The 18,504-nt window shown below is 45.0% G+C and overlaps 1 protein-coding gene across 1 annotated transcript in view; it reads right to left on the bottom strand.

The window, feature by feature from the left end:
- Nucleotides 1-16,083, bottom strand: part of LOC141249762 (tight junction protein 2-like) — a 75,064-nt gene extending 58,981 nt beyond the window's left edge. Inside the window, exons 1-2 of the mRNA XM_073669802.1 lie at nucleotides 16,050-16,083; nucleotides 15,803-15,889 (exon numbers count right to left, since the gene is read on the bottom strand). Of these exons, the coding sequence (XP_073525903.1) occupies nucleotides 15,803-15,826 (24 nt within the window). The 5' untranslated portion in view covers nucleotides 15,827-15,889; nucleotides 16,050-16,083. The remainder of the gene's footprint in view (nucleotides 1-15,802; nucleotides 15,890-16,049) is intronic.
- Nucleotides 16,084-18,504: the final 2,421 nt, after the last annotated feature.

Here is an 18,504-nt window from a genome sequence, read left to right as displayed (position 1 = left end):
ATGGAGTGGAGGATGGCTGGTTGATGGACAACCCATGCAAACACGGCTACGGCGCTAACAAGGAGGAGGTGGAGTAATGTTTTGGGCTGGAATCATGGGGAGAGAGACTGTCAGCCCTTTTAGGATCCCTGAAGGGGTAAAGATGAACTCCATAATGTATGTTGAGTTTCTCAAACAGCACTTCCTTCCATGGTTCAAGAAGAAGAACCGTGCATTCCGCAGCAAGATCATTTTCATGCATGATAATGCCCCGTCTCATGCTGAACATAACACATCTGCATCACTGGCTGCTATGGGCATAAAAGGGGACAAACTTATGGTGTGGCACCCATGCTCCCCTGACCTCAACCCCATTGAGAACCTCTGGAGCATCATCAAAAGGAGTGTCTATGATGGCGGGAGGCAGTTCACATCTAAGCAACAGCTCTGGGAGGGTATTCTGTCCTCATGCAAAACAATTGAAGCAGAAACCATCCAAAACCTGACAAATTCAATGGACGAGAGAGTTCAGAAGCTCCTTTCGAACAAGGGGTCCTATGTGCAAATGTAACATCACCTAGAATAAAGTTTTGAGTTGAAAACTGTTTGATTTCAGTTTGTAATAACCTGCTAATGATTATAATTTCAAAAATGACCATTTTTTTGTTCTTTATTAAAATGAAAAGGTTGAAAACTCTGCTGTGCATAATAATTTGCAACATGCATTTTGAGTTTTTTATTTTTTTAAAAATATACTGTTATCATAGGCAGTTTGTACAAAAACCTTTCAATTGTACTCTAATAGTTATTTGACTGGGAAATTACAATGACTGCAATTCATATAGGTAATTTGGGAAAATCTGAGAAAATATTATTTGCATAATAATTTGGAACAGTGTATAAGATTATACTACACATGCAGGCATTTTGTGGCGCTACAGACACGGGCGCCACCCACACTCCTGTCATCAATCCGCACCAGAATTCCTTGTGCGCTTGTGTGGTGATGCTGCTTTCAGTGTTCAGCGCTGTCTGATACGGGAAGGCTGGCCTCACTGAAGCACTTATGCCACCACCCTTCCCACCACCATTCCCATTGTGAACCAGCAGCAGGAACTCCCAGCTGCGATACCCAAGCCCCACACTTTTCGCCCAGGGAAAGCGCGCCAGGACAAAACGGTTGAGTAAATCGGTCCGACGGACCTGATGAAATATCTTCTCCTTTAAGTACAGTTCCCTCTCCAAGGACATGATACCACAAATGCATTGGAGAGGCTCTACCTTTTTATTCTGCAAGTTTCCTGTCCTTGGAGGGCGAATCCGCTCTCTCGAGTTGCCAGCATCGGTGAAAGGAAAATCTGCAGTCACTGAGTGCAGACTGCTCAATCATGTTAGCATGCGCATATGTTATCACGATTATCTGGTATTGCTGGTGCAAGAGGTTGGTCACATAACAGCATATATGTGATCTGCATGCTTTTGCCCATGTGTCGGCTAGAAATTTCTCTCAATTTACTTCTTTTGAGAGAAGTTGAAAGCATCTAGTCAGCACTTGACCACAACTATGCAAAACTCTTAGAAGCAATACATGACCGACTACACGCACTAGCAAACCTAAACAACCCCTTTAAATTCTTGTAAAATTCCTCTATTTTCTTTTCATGTCAAGGACTGTACATCTTCCCCATAAGAAAAGTTCACATCATGTCTATGTTCACTTCTTCACATTAAAATACAAAAAATATAGAATATAATTTATATATTATATGTATATACACTAAGACGATTTACTTTTATATCAACCTTTTTAGTGGATAATAAAAAGGTCCGGGAAAGAATTTAGTAACAAAAAAAAAACCCCCAAAAAAACACAGCTAAATCTTCATTGCAAAGATAAAAAAAAAAAAACCTCAAATCTCTAGGGTAATGTAAAATGCTAATTCATTTCCAAATTCCTGGGATTCGTGCCCTCTTACGCAGTAAAACTCCCATGCCTTATGTTTTCAAAGAAAGCAGCTGTGGTGACAGAGATGAAGCAGTCAGATGTATTTGTGTCAGATTTGTACGGACAACTAATTAATAATACTCCTCACTTCTTGGGAACAAAGCTGACCATCTTTGAAATAAAGGCTGTCAGCATATTCATGATGCCCCGACAGTCGCAGGATAATTTAGTGACGGGACCTTATTCCATTAACCCAACAAGTACACTACCTACAATGGCTTTCATAATGCAACAGGGTTTGTTTTTATCTCATTCTTTCAGCCAGAAACTACAAAAGACAACACTTATGTTTTCACCAATGCAGCAATATAAGGGCTTGGTTTTCATATCCCCTCATTCCAAGACCCACAACATTTTTATCTTTCTCATAGGCACAGGTTTATGATAATGACAGATTGAAGACATGGAGGCCTCTGGCTGCAATAGCAACCCATGGGCATCCTGAGATCGCATTTCGGGATCATTAATGGGATGACAGAAGGAGGTCCCTCCCCCTGATAAAAAGGAACCAGTCATCTGATTCATGCTGCCCATACTACAGGCAGCACAAGTCAGATATTGGTTTCGTGATCGCAGTCTGTTATGTTTCACTCTGAAACATTGCAGCGTTTTAGAGAGAGCATACTTTGAAAAGTTGGCTGGGGACCATGATTCAGATAACTATTCTAAGGTAGGTTACTGGCGACTTCTCGCCGCCGGGTTCCCTCGACTGACAGGCTTCTTACTATGTGTGTATAGGAAAAATACTTTTAGTCAAGGGCATCGGGTCATGGAGAAGCCGAAAAGGAACTGCCTTAGACTAGTCATCCAAGTGGCATAGTCCACAGCTGGCTTTTTAGAGTAATATATGCAGGGCTGCAATAACCAGCCAATTTTTGATTTGCATTAATCAGATGACAGGTTCACTTTACTTAGATGCTGCAGTCAGCAGTGATCGTGGTGTGGCGCCCCTGAGGGTTCAGTTGCCACAGGGGTACTGCACCTCAGATAGAGGTGTGATATCTCCTCTTCCAGGTAAGGATGGAGCATTTCTCAGGACCCTACTTTACCACTCAACACTACACCACTCCTGTCCTGTAGGGGGCCTAAATGCACCAGGGTGCTGCCCCGGCCTGGGATAGAGGAGAAGGGGGGGAACCAAAGATAGGGGGAACCATGTAGTGGGTGAGGGTGGAGGACACACTTACTGGAAGCACTTATAGCAACATATAAAACCAACGGCCATCTTAAGTTCAAGGGCTTTGATTGTGATCTTCGTCTTTGATTGTGGCCTTCTGCTAAAGTCCAGATAGAGTCTGCAGCTGACTGAAGATACACGGTCCTCGTTCTCTGGCCTTGAGACGAGGAGCGGGTCAGAGTTAACCACTGTCTCTACCCGGTCAAGGACCTGACCTAAGAAGGCCTGGAGGGGAGCGGAGGAGATAGGCTCCACAGACAAAAGGATCCCAGGGGATGCGGACGGAGCAGCTTACGCCACCTGTATACCTCACTCTGGCCTAGTCAGAGGGATTCCTACTGCAAGAGGGGTGACCGGCCCCCGATATCTGACTTTGTTACTTCACGTCTCAGTCGGAAAAGCCCGGAGGCTTAGTGGATCCCAGGGGGATACGGACGGAGAGCACACGCCACCTGTATCTCTCACACTGCGTTCACCCAGTGGGACCCAGCCTTACACTACATTCGCACCACGCAAACAGTCAGGAGAAGACTTAGTGGGAGAACTTACCAAGGAGAGGAACACACACCAGTGGGGTCTCGACAGGTGCTCCTGATCTACCTGGGAAGTGGTGAACCCCCTTCCTGGTGGCCGCAGCACGCCGTGAGTAGCAGAGGGAAGCTTTGCGGCTAAAGTTCATCTGAATGTGAGTAAAAACCCTGGATGACTTCACACCCCGCTTCAGCCTCTTATTTCCCGTGCGGCACTGCACCCACCATCACCAAACACTGCCCTGAGGCCTGCTCCGCCTGTGGGGAGCCATCTCATCCTAGCTGCCCATATCACCAGCCTCAGTGGACTGTAGCAGCGCTGGTGGCCCTCACCAGACACCACAGGTGGCGTAGTCGAAATACCACTCATCCTAAAAGAAGCCCATTATTTTTATGTGACAGCCCTGGGCACGGAACAGGTCTAGGCCACGACTGCATCCCCTCAACATCAGCAAGAGGCCCGGCTCCGAGTACCTCATTTCCCAGGGAGGGCTAGTGCGTCACAGTGGCATCCAGGTAGATTAAACAGGTGTAACCAGAGTCCTCTGATCCCAGCCATTAAAACAGAGTGTCAGTTGTATAATACAGCTGGCATCTGTAAGCAATGGGGCAGGCACAGTTCTCATGCCCTTGACATCAGTCCATCACGTCAGCTTGCAGAAAAATTCCTAGTGTGATTTACTAGTTTAACGCATTTCCACACTGTGATGTATGCAGTGCTGGTAACAGTTTTAAATAAAATTTTAACACTGACATAATACAGTGGCTTGTATTATGTGCCGAGCTCAGAAGGAACAATCACTGGGTGATTCTACTGCAGCTTTTCTCTGCAGAGTTTGATTGAAAATATTCTACCTATATGTAAATGGACACTTCAGCAAAATATTGGAATATGGCAATATTCAAATGTAAAAAAAAAAAAAAAATCATCTGTGTTCCCACGTATGAAATCAGAGTTACAAGAGAGCACTATACAACTTTATGGGCTCCATGAGCTGGTTTCACACAGATGTAATACAGGGTTCAAAGACTGAAGTTCCATTCTATAGAGTCACAAGGTGTCAGGGTGTTGCAGACATAAATCAGACACTAAAAATACAGACAGGGCATTGGAGTCGGAGTCGATGCCCATTTTGGTGGAGTCGGAATCGGAGTCGGTATAAAATGGACCGACTCCAACTCCTAAAATATATAATAAATTGGATACAGTAATTCAATGCAGTTTGTGGGGAATATTTTTTCATAAGAATTTGGGTAAGTTATGAAATGTCCAATAAATGTCTGTCCTGTTCCTGATCTAAGGGTCTAGACTTTTAGCGGAGATGAATCTGCGCTACAGTAAATTTATCACTTAAAAATGAGCCATGAATGAGGGAGTCGGAGTCATGGAGTCGGTGTCATGGAAATTGAGGAGTTGGGAGTCGGAGTCGGGGGTTTGGATTACCGACTCCACAGCCCTGAATACAGATGTATTATATTCCTGTGGAACAGGCTTAATGGGGTTGTCCAAGAAAATTTTTTATTTGTACATAAGCTTTCCTTCAAAAGTGTCAAATTTATTAAATAAATAAAAAAAAAACTGTCCCTGTCTAATGTTTTGCGCTGCTCATGCAGGCTGTGATGTCACTCTCGTGATGTTGTAAATACAGACCATAGTTTTTAGTCAAACTGCATTGCCCAATATACAGATTATTCTGTCAGTAAATAGGCACTGTTAAAGTTGTAGGATCATGCATGTGCTATCCAGGATTCACGTCCTATACTCTCAGTGGTGCAGAAGTTGGATTGTGCAAGAGCGATTCCCACCGTCTCCCCCACTCTGTCTCAGGTGACCTTGTGAGGATCACACAAGAATGAGTGAGGCATATAATCCCTACTCCCTCTGCTGCTGTACAAAAACACCTGATTATCTATGCCTATACTACAGTATAGAGCAGGGATCCCCAACCTGTGGCTCGGGAGACAAATGTGGCTCCCAAGCCCATGATGTGAGGCTCCCAGCTGTTTGTGAACTTGTTGCATTAGCACCAGATCTAGCTAAGCTATGAAGAGCAGGTCTTGAGATTGTGACTTGTGTGAAGCTTTGCACTGAATAGCAGACCTAGATGAACATATACTGGCTTAATGGTTGGAGCGCTAAATTAAGTATGGTAAGCTGGAGATAGGGCGATAATGCCAATCAAAGGGTTTCTTGAAGCTTAATGCAATAGTGTGGGGCAGTGTCTGATGCAAGAATACAAAATTGGGGTAAGGTAGGGACCGCTGGATGTAAGAACAATGGCATGTAAAAGTTTGGGTGCCTCTGGTCAAAATTACTGTTATTGTGAACAGTTAATCAAGTTGAAGATGAAATGATCTCTTAAAGGCCTGAAGTTAAAGATGACACATTTCCTTTGTATTTCTCTTTAGATCTATCTATCTATAGTTTGTCATCTTTTACATTTTAAAAATTAGTAAAAAGGAAAATGGGCCACTGCAAAAGTTTGAGCATCCTTGGTATGTGCGCTCAATTAACTTTGACCAAGGTTTCAGACCTTAAATTAACATGTTCGGGTTATGGCTGGTTCACGATCATCATTAGAAAAGGCCATGTGATGCAAATTTCCCAGCTTTATAAAAACCCAGCTTCCTCTAACATTGTGCCAAAAAACAGTAACCATGGGTTCTTCTAAGCAGCTGCCTAGCACTCCGAAAATGAAAATGGTGGAGGCACATAAAGCAGGAGAAGGCAATAAAAAGATAGCAAAGCATTTTCAAGTTGCCCTTTCCTCAGTTAGAAATGTAATTAAGGAATGGCAGTTAACAGGAACAGTGGGGGGTCAAGATAAGGTCTGGAAGAACAAGCAAAATTTCAGTGAGAGCTGCTCATTGGATTGCTAGAGAGGCAAATCAGAACCCCCGCTTGACTGCAAAAGACCTTCAAAAAGATTTAGCAGACTCTGGAGTTGTGGTACATTGTTCTACTGTTCAGAGACACCTGCACAAATATGGCCTTCATGGAAGAGTGATCAGAAGAAAACCTCTCCTGCGTCCTCAGCATAAAATGCAGCGTCAGAAGTATGCAAAAGAACATCTAAACAAGCCCGATGCAATATGGAAACAAGTCCTGTGGACCAATGAGGTTAATATAGAACTCTTTGGCCACAATGATCAAAAGGCATGTGTGGAGAAAAAAAAGGCACAGAACTTCAGGAAAAGAACATCTAACTATGAAGCATGCGGGTGGATCAATTCCATGGTCTGATCACAGGCGGCAATGCATGGACTGTATCAACTTGACAGCCTCAAAAGACAAATGAGGCTGTGAATTTGGATTGGGGGAGGTATTTCTGAAAGTCCAAATCAGTTTCAGACAAGGTTTGCACTGAAAATTATATAACCAAATAGAACGCTTAGCTTTCCTCAACTGAGTTAATAGCTCAGTGGTTAGCGCACTGGCTTCTAGATGTAGAGTTTTGGGTTCAAGTCCCATCAGCGAACAGTGAATATTTTTTTTATTATTATTACAGTTGTAAAAGTCACTTGTCAAAGCCACTTGTCAGAATCGGTTCTCAGACAGGGTATTTAGCCTCAAACTGACATCATTCTGATGTTTGATTTGGATATCTGATCATGTCCTAAAATGGACACTGTACAGGACAACCACAGCCAGTCCATGTATCACGATCTCAGCTCTGACCATGATGCATTGGGTGTGAACAAAGCATGTGGTTGTGATCACGCTGCGGCTGAAAATGGACACTAAGGTCTTTTGCACAATATCTTTACCTTGAAAGGAAACAGCAGTTCAAATGAAAAATTAATTCAGATGCAAAGTCTTGCAGGTGAAACTTTTATTTCCCTGCAAAATTAAGTATTTGTGCAGGGCAATACTGGAAAGACTGCAGCAGTGCAAGATTTCATAGAACCATAGAATGGTAGAGTTGGAAGGGACCTCCTGGGTCATCTGGTCCAACCCCCTGCTCAAAGCAGGATTCACTAGATCATCTCAGACAGATGTCTGTCCAGCCTCTGTTTGAAGACTTCCATTGAAGGGGAACTCACCACCTCTCGTGGCAGCCTGTTCCACTCATTAATCACCCTGTCAAAAAGTTTTTTCTAATATCTAATCTGTGTCTCCTCCCATTTAGTTTCATCCCATTGCTTCTAGTCTTTCCTTGTGCAAATGAGAATAAAGATGATCCTTCTAAAATGTGACAGCCCTTGACATATTTGTAGACAGCTATTAAGTCTCCTCTCAGTCTTCTTTTTTGCAAGCTAAACATTCCCAAATCCTGCAACCGTTCCTCATAGGACATGGTTTGCAGACCAGTCACCATTCTGGTCGCTCTTCTCTGAACTTGTTCCAGTTTGTCTATGTCTTTTTTAAAATGTGGTGCCCAAAACTGTACACAGTATTCCAGATGAGGTCTGACCAAAGAGGAGTAAAAACCGATAATGACTTCACGTGATCTAGACAGTATGCTTCTGTTAATACATCCCAGAATTGTATTTGCCTTTTTTGCTGCTGCATCACACTGTTGACTCATGTTCAGTCTATGATCTATTAGTATACCTAAGTCTTTTTCACATGTACTGTTGCTTAGCTCTATTCCTCCAATTCTGTATATGCTTTTTTCATTTTTATTGCCCAGATGTAGTACTTTGCATTTTTCCCTGTTAAAAACCATTCTGTTGGTTGCTGCCCACTGCTCCAGTTTATTTAGGTCTTTTTGAATCCTCTCTCTCTCTTCTCTAGTATTAGCTATCCCTCCTAGCTTTGTGTCATCAGCAAATTTAATCAGTTTACCCTCAATTCCTTCATCTAAATCATTGATAAAGATGTTGAACAATACAGGTCCCAGGACGGAGCCCTGTGGTACCCCACTTGAGACATTCATCCAGCTGGATGTGAAGCCATTTACAACCACCCTTTGAGTCCGATCACTAAGCCAGTTATGAATCCACCTAACAGTTGCCTGGTCCATTGCATACTTGGTCATTTTTTCAATAAGGATGGTGTGAGATACTTTGTCAAATGCTTTGCTGAAGTCAAGATATACTATATCTACAGCATTTCCCTGATCCACCCAGTCAGTGATTCTGTCATAGAAGGAAATTAAGTTAGTCTGACATGACTTGTTAGTTACAAACCCATGCTGACTCTGGTTAATCACTTCATTCTTATCCATGTACTTACATACATGTTGTTTAATAATTTGTTCAAAGATCTTTCCTGGTATAGAAGTCAGACTCACCGGCCTATAGTTCCCTGGGTCCACCTTCTTCCCCTTTTTGAAGATAGGAACAACATTTGCTCTTCTCCAGTCTTCTGGGACTTCTCCTGTTCTCCAAGAATTTTCAAAGATTATGGAGAGTGGTTCTAAAATTTCTTCTACGATCTCCTTCAGTACTCTGGGGTGTAATTCATCTGGACCTGGAGACTTGAACTCATTTATGTTAGCTAAATATTCCCTCACAATCTTTCTGTTTACAGATAACTTGGTTTCCTCTATTCCTTTAAAAGGACAGTGAAGATCAGTTGATGTTACATTTTCTTTCTGAGAGAAAACAGATGCAAAATAGGAATTAAAAAGTTCGGCCTTCTCAACATCCTCTCTTACCATTTCTCCATTTTCATCCTGTAAAAATCCTATAGCATCTTTGACTTTTCTTTTACTTTTGACATACCCCCAAAATCCTTTTTTATTGCTTTTGACATCTCTTGCAAGCCTTAATTCATTGTCAGCTTTAGCTAACCTGATACGTGCCCTGCAGGATCTGCAGACAGCATTATAATCTTCTTTAGATATGCCTCCCTCTTTCCATTTAATAAACATTTCTTTCTTTCTTTTTAGCATGTGTTTAAGTTCTGTGTTCATCCATCCTGGTTTCCTTAAATGCTTCCCATTCTTCCTGCTTTTCGGGATTGTTAACGATTGTGCTTTGAGAATCTCATTTTTAAAAATTTCCCATCCTTCCTGGACATTTTTGTCCTTAAGAACATCCAGCCATTGGATCCCTCCTATTCTCTTTCGGAGTCTCTTAAAATCTGCCTTTCTAAAATCTAACCTTGAAGTTTGAGTCTTCACATGTCTTCCTCCTCTAGTTATCCAAAATTCTATAATAGCATGATCGCTGCCTCCTAGGGTCCCAGCCACCTTTACCTCCTCAACCATTTCCTCCCTGTTTATAAGGATTAGATCCAAAGTAGCAGATCCCCTTGTTTTCTCCCCTACCTTTTGGAAGATAAAGTTGTCAGCAAGAGAGGATAAGAATTTGCTTGACCTGTTAGTTTTACTTGAGAGAGATTCCCAACAAATGTCTGGATAGTTGAAATCTCCCATGACCACTAAGTCATATTTTTTGGAGAACTTGGTCATTTGATACATAAAGAGTTCATCCATATCTTCAGCTTGCCCAGGTGGCCTGTAGTGAATGCCTACAATGGTGTCCTTTCCGTTGTTCTCTCCTTGTATTCTTACCCAAACAGTTTCCACAGAACTCCCAGTCTCTGAAGCTTCAATCTCTGTGCAGATATACGCTTTTCTAACATACAATGTGACACCTCCTCCTCGTTTATCAAGTCTGTTTCTTGCAAATAAGTTGTATCCTTTTAGCCTTTTATTCCAAGCATGTGTATCGTCCCACCAAGTTTCAGTGATTCCAATGACATCATATTTCTTTTCCTGCATTAGTAGTTCCAATTCTCCTTGTTTGTTGCCCATGCTTTGTGCATTTGTATAAAAACATTTTAGTTTGTGATTGGTTTCTCGTCCTCCCATATTTTTATTTAGATTTTTTTGTCTTTGTTCTTTCTTTCCACTTCCAGTAGCAGAGATCTCAATAGTATTTGTCAGCTGTATGGCTTTTTCTGGCCTTTTGCTTCCCTTCCCACATTGTTCTAGTTTAAAGCTCTCCTGATGAGTGTAGCAAGGCGACTTCCAAATACATGTTTTCCAGTCTTCGTAAGGTGCACCCCATCTCTAGCAAGTAGTCCATCGTATAGGTAATTCATTCCGTGATCCAGAAATCCAAATCCTTGTTGACGGCACCATCGACGTAGCCAGTTGTTCACCTGTAGAATCTTATTCCACCTCATTGTTCCATGGCCATCCACTGGGAGGATGGATGAGAAGACCACCTGCGCTCCCAATTCTTTCACTTTCTTGCCTAAGTCTTCAAAGTCACTGCAGATGGTTTCCAGGTCCTTTCTTGCGGTGTCATTTGTCCCCACATGTATTAGCAGGAATGAGTAGTGATCTGTAGGTCTGAAGAGTCTTGATATCCTGTCAGACATCTTTAATTTTTGCTCCTGGAAGACAGCACATTTCTCTTGAGGTTATGTCTGGTCTGCAGATAGCGGCCTCTGTTCCTTTCAACAGGGAATCCCCCATGCCCACCACTCTCCGTTTTTTCTTCACACCATTCTTCTTTCTCCATCCAGGAGGATTCTGAGGGCTTACAAGGGTATTCATTGTGGGCAAAGTCTTATTTTGCTGTATTTCTACGTGGCTCTCCTGCATGAGAGCCTGGCACTGGTTCCTGAGCAGTATAGGTGCTGACTGCCTCTCGATCCTCCTGCTTCTGTGGGTCACATGCTTCCATTCCTCTGTTTCGTCAGGTGCAGTTCGAGTTTCTTCTCTTTCTGAATCATGAAGAGATAATTCTGCTCTGTCTAAGAACTCTTCACCTTCCTTAATGATTTTCAAGGTAGTTAACCTCTCTTCTAGATTTCGCAACTTTTCCTCCAACAGGGACACAAGCTTGCATTTCTGGCATGTGAAGTTTGGCTTTTCCACTGGCAAGTCTGTGAACATGTAGCAGGATATGCAGCTCACCAAATGGCTCCTGGACTCTTCCATGTTCTTACTGTTAATGTTCTGAAAACAGTGAAAAAAACTTCCCTCTTTTCAGCTCCAACAGCCAAAATCCAGTGTTCTTTGAGCTCGCGGAGACTCTTCACTTACCCCAAAATGCAGTGGGAATATGCAAATTATCTCCTCAGGACTCCTCCCCTTGGTTTTCACCTGCTGATGCACTGACATGCAGTGCATGGGATTCAGCCAGGAGTGCGCAAGCTGTGTAGGTTCCGCTCGCACCCTTAGACAGTCGTATTCAGTATCTGTGGAGCTGAATACAGATTTACCCTGACAAACAAGAAAATTGTCTGGTTCAGAAACCGCACAGGGGAACATCTGGAAGGTTTTCTTTCGGATTTCATTTATAAGGTATATTTGAAAGTTTATTAAAATTGGTTTCCCTACATTATTATTAAATAGAAACTAAAGTAGACAATTACACTTTAAGCCTCTGCTCTTTCTGGGATTTTAGGTCCAATGGATGGTCCTATCAGTGACTGACAGCGGTCTATGCATAGAAAGCTGTTAGTTCCTGATTAGTCCAGTGGGCAGTCCTAAAGTCAAGGAAGAGCAGAGATTTAAATGATTAAAACATGGGTTATATTGAATCTTTTCTCACAAAACTATCAATCTACTCACCTTCCCCCCTGCTCTAGCACATGATGGCTGCATACTGCATTTTCATGGTGATGGGTTCCCTTTAATGATGTGACAAATGTATCAATCCCTTAATCCTTCAATTTCATAAGCAACTTTTGTGGCTTGCTTCATCCGGTATTACATGTAAAGAGCTTTTCTCTCCTAAAAAGCATTGCATACATGAAATTCCACTTGTCATTCACCTTCATGAGGCCTTAAAGGGTTTTGTAAGCATATTCTCAGCGCAGACTTTTTGTAATCTTTGCATATCCTATTGTTTTATTTTTCTTTAAGTTAGCATGGCATATTTTATTTAGTTATCCATTACCAAATTTGATGTAATCACACGTCAGTTTTAACGGTTCCAACGTGGTGTGACATCACATGTGAATATACCCTTTGGGTCTCACGGAGAAGAGACGTATGAGCAGCTGGTGCAGTCTGAACCTTGTCAATAACCTCATTATCTAGAGATGCTACAGCAGAAGCCCTGAAAAGGCATAGTTTATAAAAGGTGATAAGAAGCGATAACATTATCAAGTTAATCCAAGAGTTACATGGCGACGTGGAGTCAGGGTAAAATAGCAGGATTGCGAAGAAACTTCAACATTGCCCATAGAAAGCCAGCTACTGCTCACAGGGGGCCATACACGGAAGTTGGTTGTCAAGCAAACACTGTGTAGCCAGAAAGGATTACTGTCAAACGAACAGGTCACAAAAATGACCCTGAATATGGCACCCATTATTTACATGGGAACATACAGAAGTTTCCCTCATGGTTCTCTTGTAAAATAACTGTTGCCTTCTCCACAATACGCCATATTACAACAAAATGTTACGTCTGCTGACAGTTGCTACCAAGGGAACAAATCAGATTTTTCTTCCAAGGGACAATAAAATAATGATGGTGAGTTCATATACAATTTTATCGCTCTACTTCTACAATAATGGAAGTGTGAGAAACCCTTCATGATGGACATCAGTGGTGCCAGAAGAACCTCACTGACTATGAGAACGTCTGTTTTGTTCCTGCCATTTCTCATGCTGCTCTATTTTGTCCAGATGTGCAATGGAGCCTCCAAGTCTTAGGTTGTGTGCACACGACGAGTTTCAGGCAAGTAAACTCCAGAACTCCCCCCAAAAAACACTAAAGATTAAAAATAAAAAAAAATAACGTAAACACTACAGGGTAAAAGCGACTTGCTGTTCACATGATCCGTCTTTTAACTGCTTCATGTTTGTAAAGTTGCAAATCAGTTAAAAGAAGTGACTTGATCATTCTTTAGGTGGCTTGCTATTTGACAAAAAAAAAAGGAAAGAAAAAAAAAACAGTTTTCCTGAAGAGTCTTCTGCTTGCAAAGCTCAGCGAGAGGCGTCTAAAAGACGTCGTGTGCACATACCCTTAGGGACCATGCACACGACAGTCATGAGTGGCACAAAGCACTAGTAGACTTTTTTTTTTTTAAAGGAATCGATCAGGTAGGATCAACCCTCTAAGCCGTCTATATGAGCATGTAGGTTATAGAAAGTTGAATAAAATTATACTTTAATATCTGCGAGTCGATGTCTTGTTCCTGAGAAATCCATGCTTTTCTTATATGTAAATGAGCTGTTAAGATCTGTGGGCCGGACACTGATCTCCCAGAGGACCTACCACCTCCAGAGCTCATTTTAAATAGTAGGGGGCAGTACCTGTGTGATATGTAATGTCTGACAGTTTGCTCTCATAATCACACACAGCTCTGCAGTGAGATCAGAACCAGCGCTGTGGAGTTGGAGTTGGTGTCCATTTTGGTGCAGTCTAAATAAAATGGACCGACTCCGAAACTATATAATAAATTAGGTTCATTAGTACAATGCAGGATGTGCTGTAAATGTTTTTATAAGAATTTGGGAAAGTTATTAAATAAATGTCTGTTCTATTCCTGATCTAAGGATTTCTGCTGTTAGTTGAGATGAATCTGTGCTGCACTTTATGTACCCGCTCAGTAGTGAGGCAGTGAGATGAATCTGTGCTACACTTTATGTACACGCTCAGTAGTGAGGCCGGGCTGTGGAGTCAGAAGTCAGGGAAATTGAGGAGTTGGAGTCCGTGGTTTGGCTTACAGACACCAGAAGTGAAATTTGTCACATTGCAAACATTTGCAGTTGTCCTAACACTATGCTGTCAGATCTGCTATGCTAACCTTACTGCCCCCACACCCATTTTACAGGCAACCAGTATGTAAGCTTAAACAGTATGAGAGGACAACTGAAGATGTGTTTGTAACAATTGAAAGTTAATTTCTGCTGTACTGTGTAAGTTGTAATCACACACAGCTCTGCCGTGAGATCAGGAGAGCAGACTGTCGGTCATTACATGTCTCACACTGGTAACACTCCCTTTCATTTAAAATAAGATTTGGAGGCAGATTCTCAGGGAGATCCTTGTCCAGCCCATAGATTTTAACAGTTCATTTGCATATAAAGAAAAACGTGGATTTCTCTGATAGCAGATCTCAAGGTATAATTTTATTCACCTTCCTATGACCTACATTTCCATATAGACGTCTTAGGAGGGTTCAACCCACTGACAGATTCTCTAATGCGGCTATACTGTACCTCCGTAAACCGCCAATGTCCTAAATAACCCAAAGAAAACTATGGCATGCTCCAGGACATGCAGAAACACATTAGTGCCATGTAATACATTGATGTGTGGCGTGTTTACAAATCTGAGCCAGTACAGAAAAAGTTTTGCAGTATGCTGAGACTTGTAGTGCCTACCAACAGATCAAATTTACAACACAAGTGAAAAGTATAATCCAAGCAGACCGGCGTGGGCAGGATGACAATGGCGACAGCAGGGCTCTATAAGATTTATATTCAGATATTTTTGGCAAGGCTACGCGGTGACATGTATTGCACTGAGACATCGCATGCAGTGATTTTCTATGGTGTCGCACTGTGACCTCTGACTGCAATAAGGAGTCGCAAATGCTCCCACTTTCTTGGGATTTTCTGTCACTTGTTGCAAGTCGCATGCACAGATGGTTTTTTGGTTCACTGTTTACCCCTAGTCTCATCAAAGAGGTGAAAAACGACAGACATTTCTAGTAAACGGCTCATGAAACGTTCCTTCTATACTTTCATTTTCCTGAAGAGTTACTGGTGATGAAGTATAGTTGCAGTCTTCTCTTTTGACCTAATGTATCAAATTTGTATCTCAAGTAAGTGACAGTGCCCTGTCCCCAACCCCAGGTGTTCAAAAATCAACCTTTTCTTTTGAGAGGATCCACTTGAAAGGGACTGTGTGAACATAACCCAATAGGTCCCATGTATACGGACACAGGCACAGCCCATTACAGGGATGTTATTTATAAAGTTATTTAGAGGCGACTTGTTTATATAAAACACCTCAAACTTTCATGAAAAAAAAAACAAAACTCAAGTATTTGCCACCTCTTCTGGTGGCTCAGGAGTCCTGGGCAGAACTTCTGCCCTCTCCTGCCCATGGCTACAAGCCTTTCCTGGCCCCTGCCCTCCATCTGTGGAGCTGAGAGGGAGCTGTGCTGTACAACGTCCCAGGTGATAGCACAGCAGTAAGAGGGCAAGTAACGAGCGAGCACTGGTGACCCACATTCTGACTTACCTGGTACTGAGCTCTGACAGCCATTTTAGAAGCAGGGAATCAGGCGGGGGCTCGGGAAATTCCAGTTCCTCCCTCCTCGTCCAGCACCTGTGTACAGGGAAGAGGACTTAGACCGCGGCAAAAGGGAGTGGAGGAGGAAGCGCAGCCCTGACACTGTCCTATGGAGGGCAGGCAGCCCGTGCTCCTCAGGAGCTTCCGCCCACCTGCCCTGCCCTGCCCAGCTCCCAGCCAGGTCTGACGTGCTCACCTCAGCGCTGTAATGTGATCCGAGTCACAGCCTCACTCACTCACACACAACAAGCGAGGGAGCCGGAGGGAAGTCAGCAAAGTGCGGGAGGAGGAGGGACGTGTGCTGCCATACACAGAGCAAAGAGGGACGCAGCCCACAAGGCTCACCCACAGGGCAACTAGGGAAGCAGCCCACAAGGCTCACCCACAGGGCAACTAGGGAAGCAGCCCACAAGGCTCACCCACAGGGCAACTAGGGAAGCAGCCCACAAGGCTCACCCACAGGGCAACTAGGGAAGCAGCCCACAAGGCTCACCCACAGGGCAACTAGGGAAGCAGCCCACAAGGCTCACCCACAGGGCAACTAGGGAAGCAGCCCACAAGGCTCACCCACAGGGCAACGAGGGAAGCAGCCCACAAGGCTCACCCACAGGGCAACTAGGAAAGTGGCCCACAAGGCTCACCCACAGGGCAACTAGGGAAGCAGCCCACAAGGCTCACCCACAGGGCAACGAGGGAAGCAGCCCACAAGGCTCACCCACAGGCCAACGAGGGAAGCAGCCCACAAGGCTCACCCACAGGGCAACTAGGAAAGTGGCCCACAAGGCTCACCCACAGGGCAACTAGGGAAGCAGCCCACAAGGCTCACCCACAGGGCAACTAGGGAAGCAGCCCACAAGGCTCACACACAGGGCAACTAGGGAAGCAGCCCACAAGGCTCACCCACAGGGCAACTAGCGAAACAGCCCACAAGGCTCACCCACAGGGCAACTAGGGAAGCAGCCCACAAGGCTCACCCACAGGGCAACTAGCGAAACAGCCCACAAGGCTCACACACAGGGCAACTAGGGAAACAGCCCACAAGGCTCACCCACAGGGCAACTAGGGAAGCAGCCCACAAGGCTCACCCACAGGGCAACTAGCGAAACAGCCCACAAGGCTCACCCACAGGGCAACTAGGGAAGCAGCCCACAAGGCTCACCCACAGGGCAACGAGGGAAGCAGCCCACAAGGCTCACCCACAGGGCAACTAGGAAAGTGGCCCACAAGGCTCACCCACAGGGCAACTAGGGAAGCGGCCCACAAGGCTCACCCACAGGGCAACGAGGGAAGCAGCCCACAAGGCTCACCCACAGGCCAACGAGGGAAGCGGCCCACAAGGCTCACCCACAGGGCAACTAGGAAAGTGGCCCACAAGGCTCACCCACAGGGCAACTAGGGAAGCAGCCCACAAGGCTCACCCACAGGGCAACTAGGGAAGCAGCCCACAAGGCTCACCCACAGGGCAACTAGGGAAGCAGCCCACAAGGCTCCACATACAGGGCAACTAGGGAAGCAGCCCACAAGTCTCTACATACAGGACAACTAGGGAAGCTGCCCACAAGGCTCACACACAGGGCAACTAGGGAAGCAGCCCACAAGGCTCACCCACAGGGCAACTAGGGAAGCAGCCCACAAGGCTCACCCACAGGGCAACTAGGGAAGCAGCCCACAAGGCTCACCCACAGGGCAACGAGGGAAGCGGCCCACAAGGCTCACCCACAGGGCAACTAGGAAAGTGGCCCACAAGGCTCACCCACAGGGCAACTAGGGAAGCGGCCCACAAGGCTCACCCACAGGGCAACTAGGGAAGCAGCCCACAAGGCTCACACACAGGGCAACTAGGGAAGCAGCCCACAAGGCTCCACATACAGGGCAACTAGGGAAGCAGCCCACAAGTCTCTACATACAGGACAACTAGGGAAGCTGCCCACAAGGCTCACACACAGGGCAACTAGGGAAGCAGCCCACAAGGCTCACCCACAGGGCAACTAGGGAAGCAGCCCACAAGGCTCACCCACAGGGCAATGAGGGAAGCAGCCCACAAGGCTCACCCACAGGGCAACTAGGGAAGCAGCCCACAAGGCTCACACACAGGGCAACTAGGGAAACAGCCCACAAGGCTCACCCACAGGGCAACTAGGGAAGCAGCCCACAAGGCTCACCCACAGGGCAACGAGGGAAGCAGCCCACAAGGCTCACCCACAGGGCAACTAGGGAAGCAGCCCACAAGGCTCACACACAGGGCAACTAGGGAAGCAGCCCACAAGGCTCACCCACAGGGCAACTAGCGAAACAGCCCACAAGGCTCACCCACAGGGCAACTAGGGAAGCAGCCCACAAGGCTCACCCACAGGGCAACTAGCGAAACAGCCCACAAGGCTCACACACAGGGCAACTAGGGAAACAGCCCACAAGGCTCACCCACAGGGCAACTAGGGAAGCAGCCCACAAGGCTCACCCACAGGGCAACTAGCGAAACAGCCCACAAGGCTCACCCACAGGGCAACTAGGGAAGCAGCCCACAAGGCTCACCCACAGGGCAACGAGGGAAGCAGCCCACAAGGCTCACCCACAGGGCAACTAGGAAAGTGGCCCACAAGGCTCACCCACAGGGCAACGAGGGAAGCAGCCCACAAGGCTCACCCACAGGG

Source organism: Phyllobates terribilis, unplaced genomic scaffold (genome assembly GCF_046119375.1).
Source record: "Phyllobates terribilis strain yellow unplaced genomic scaffold, ASM4611937v1 Scaffold_1__5_contigs__length_1240528914, whole genome shotgun sequence".
NCBI lineage: Eukaryota > Metazoa > Chordata > Amphibia > Anura > Dendrobatidae > Phyllobates > Phyllobates terribilis.
This window is presented reverse-complemented; position numbering and strand designations above follow the sequence as displayed.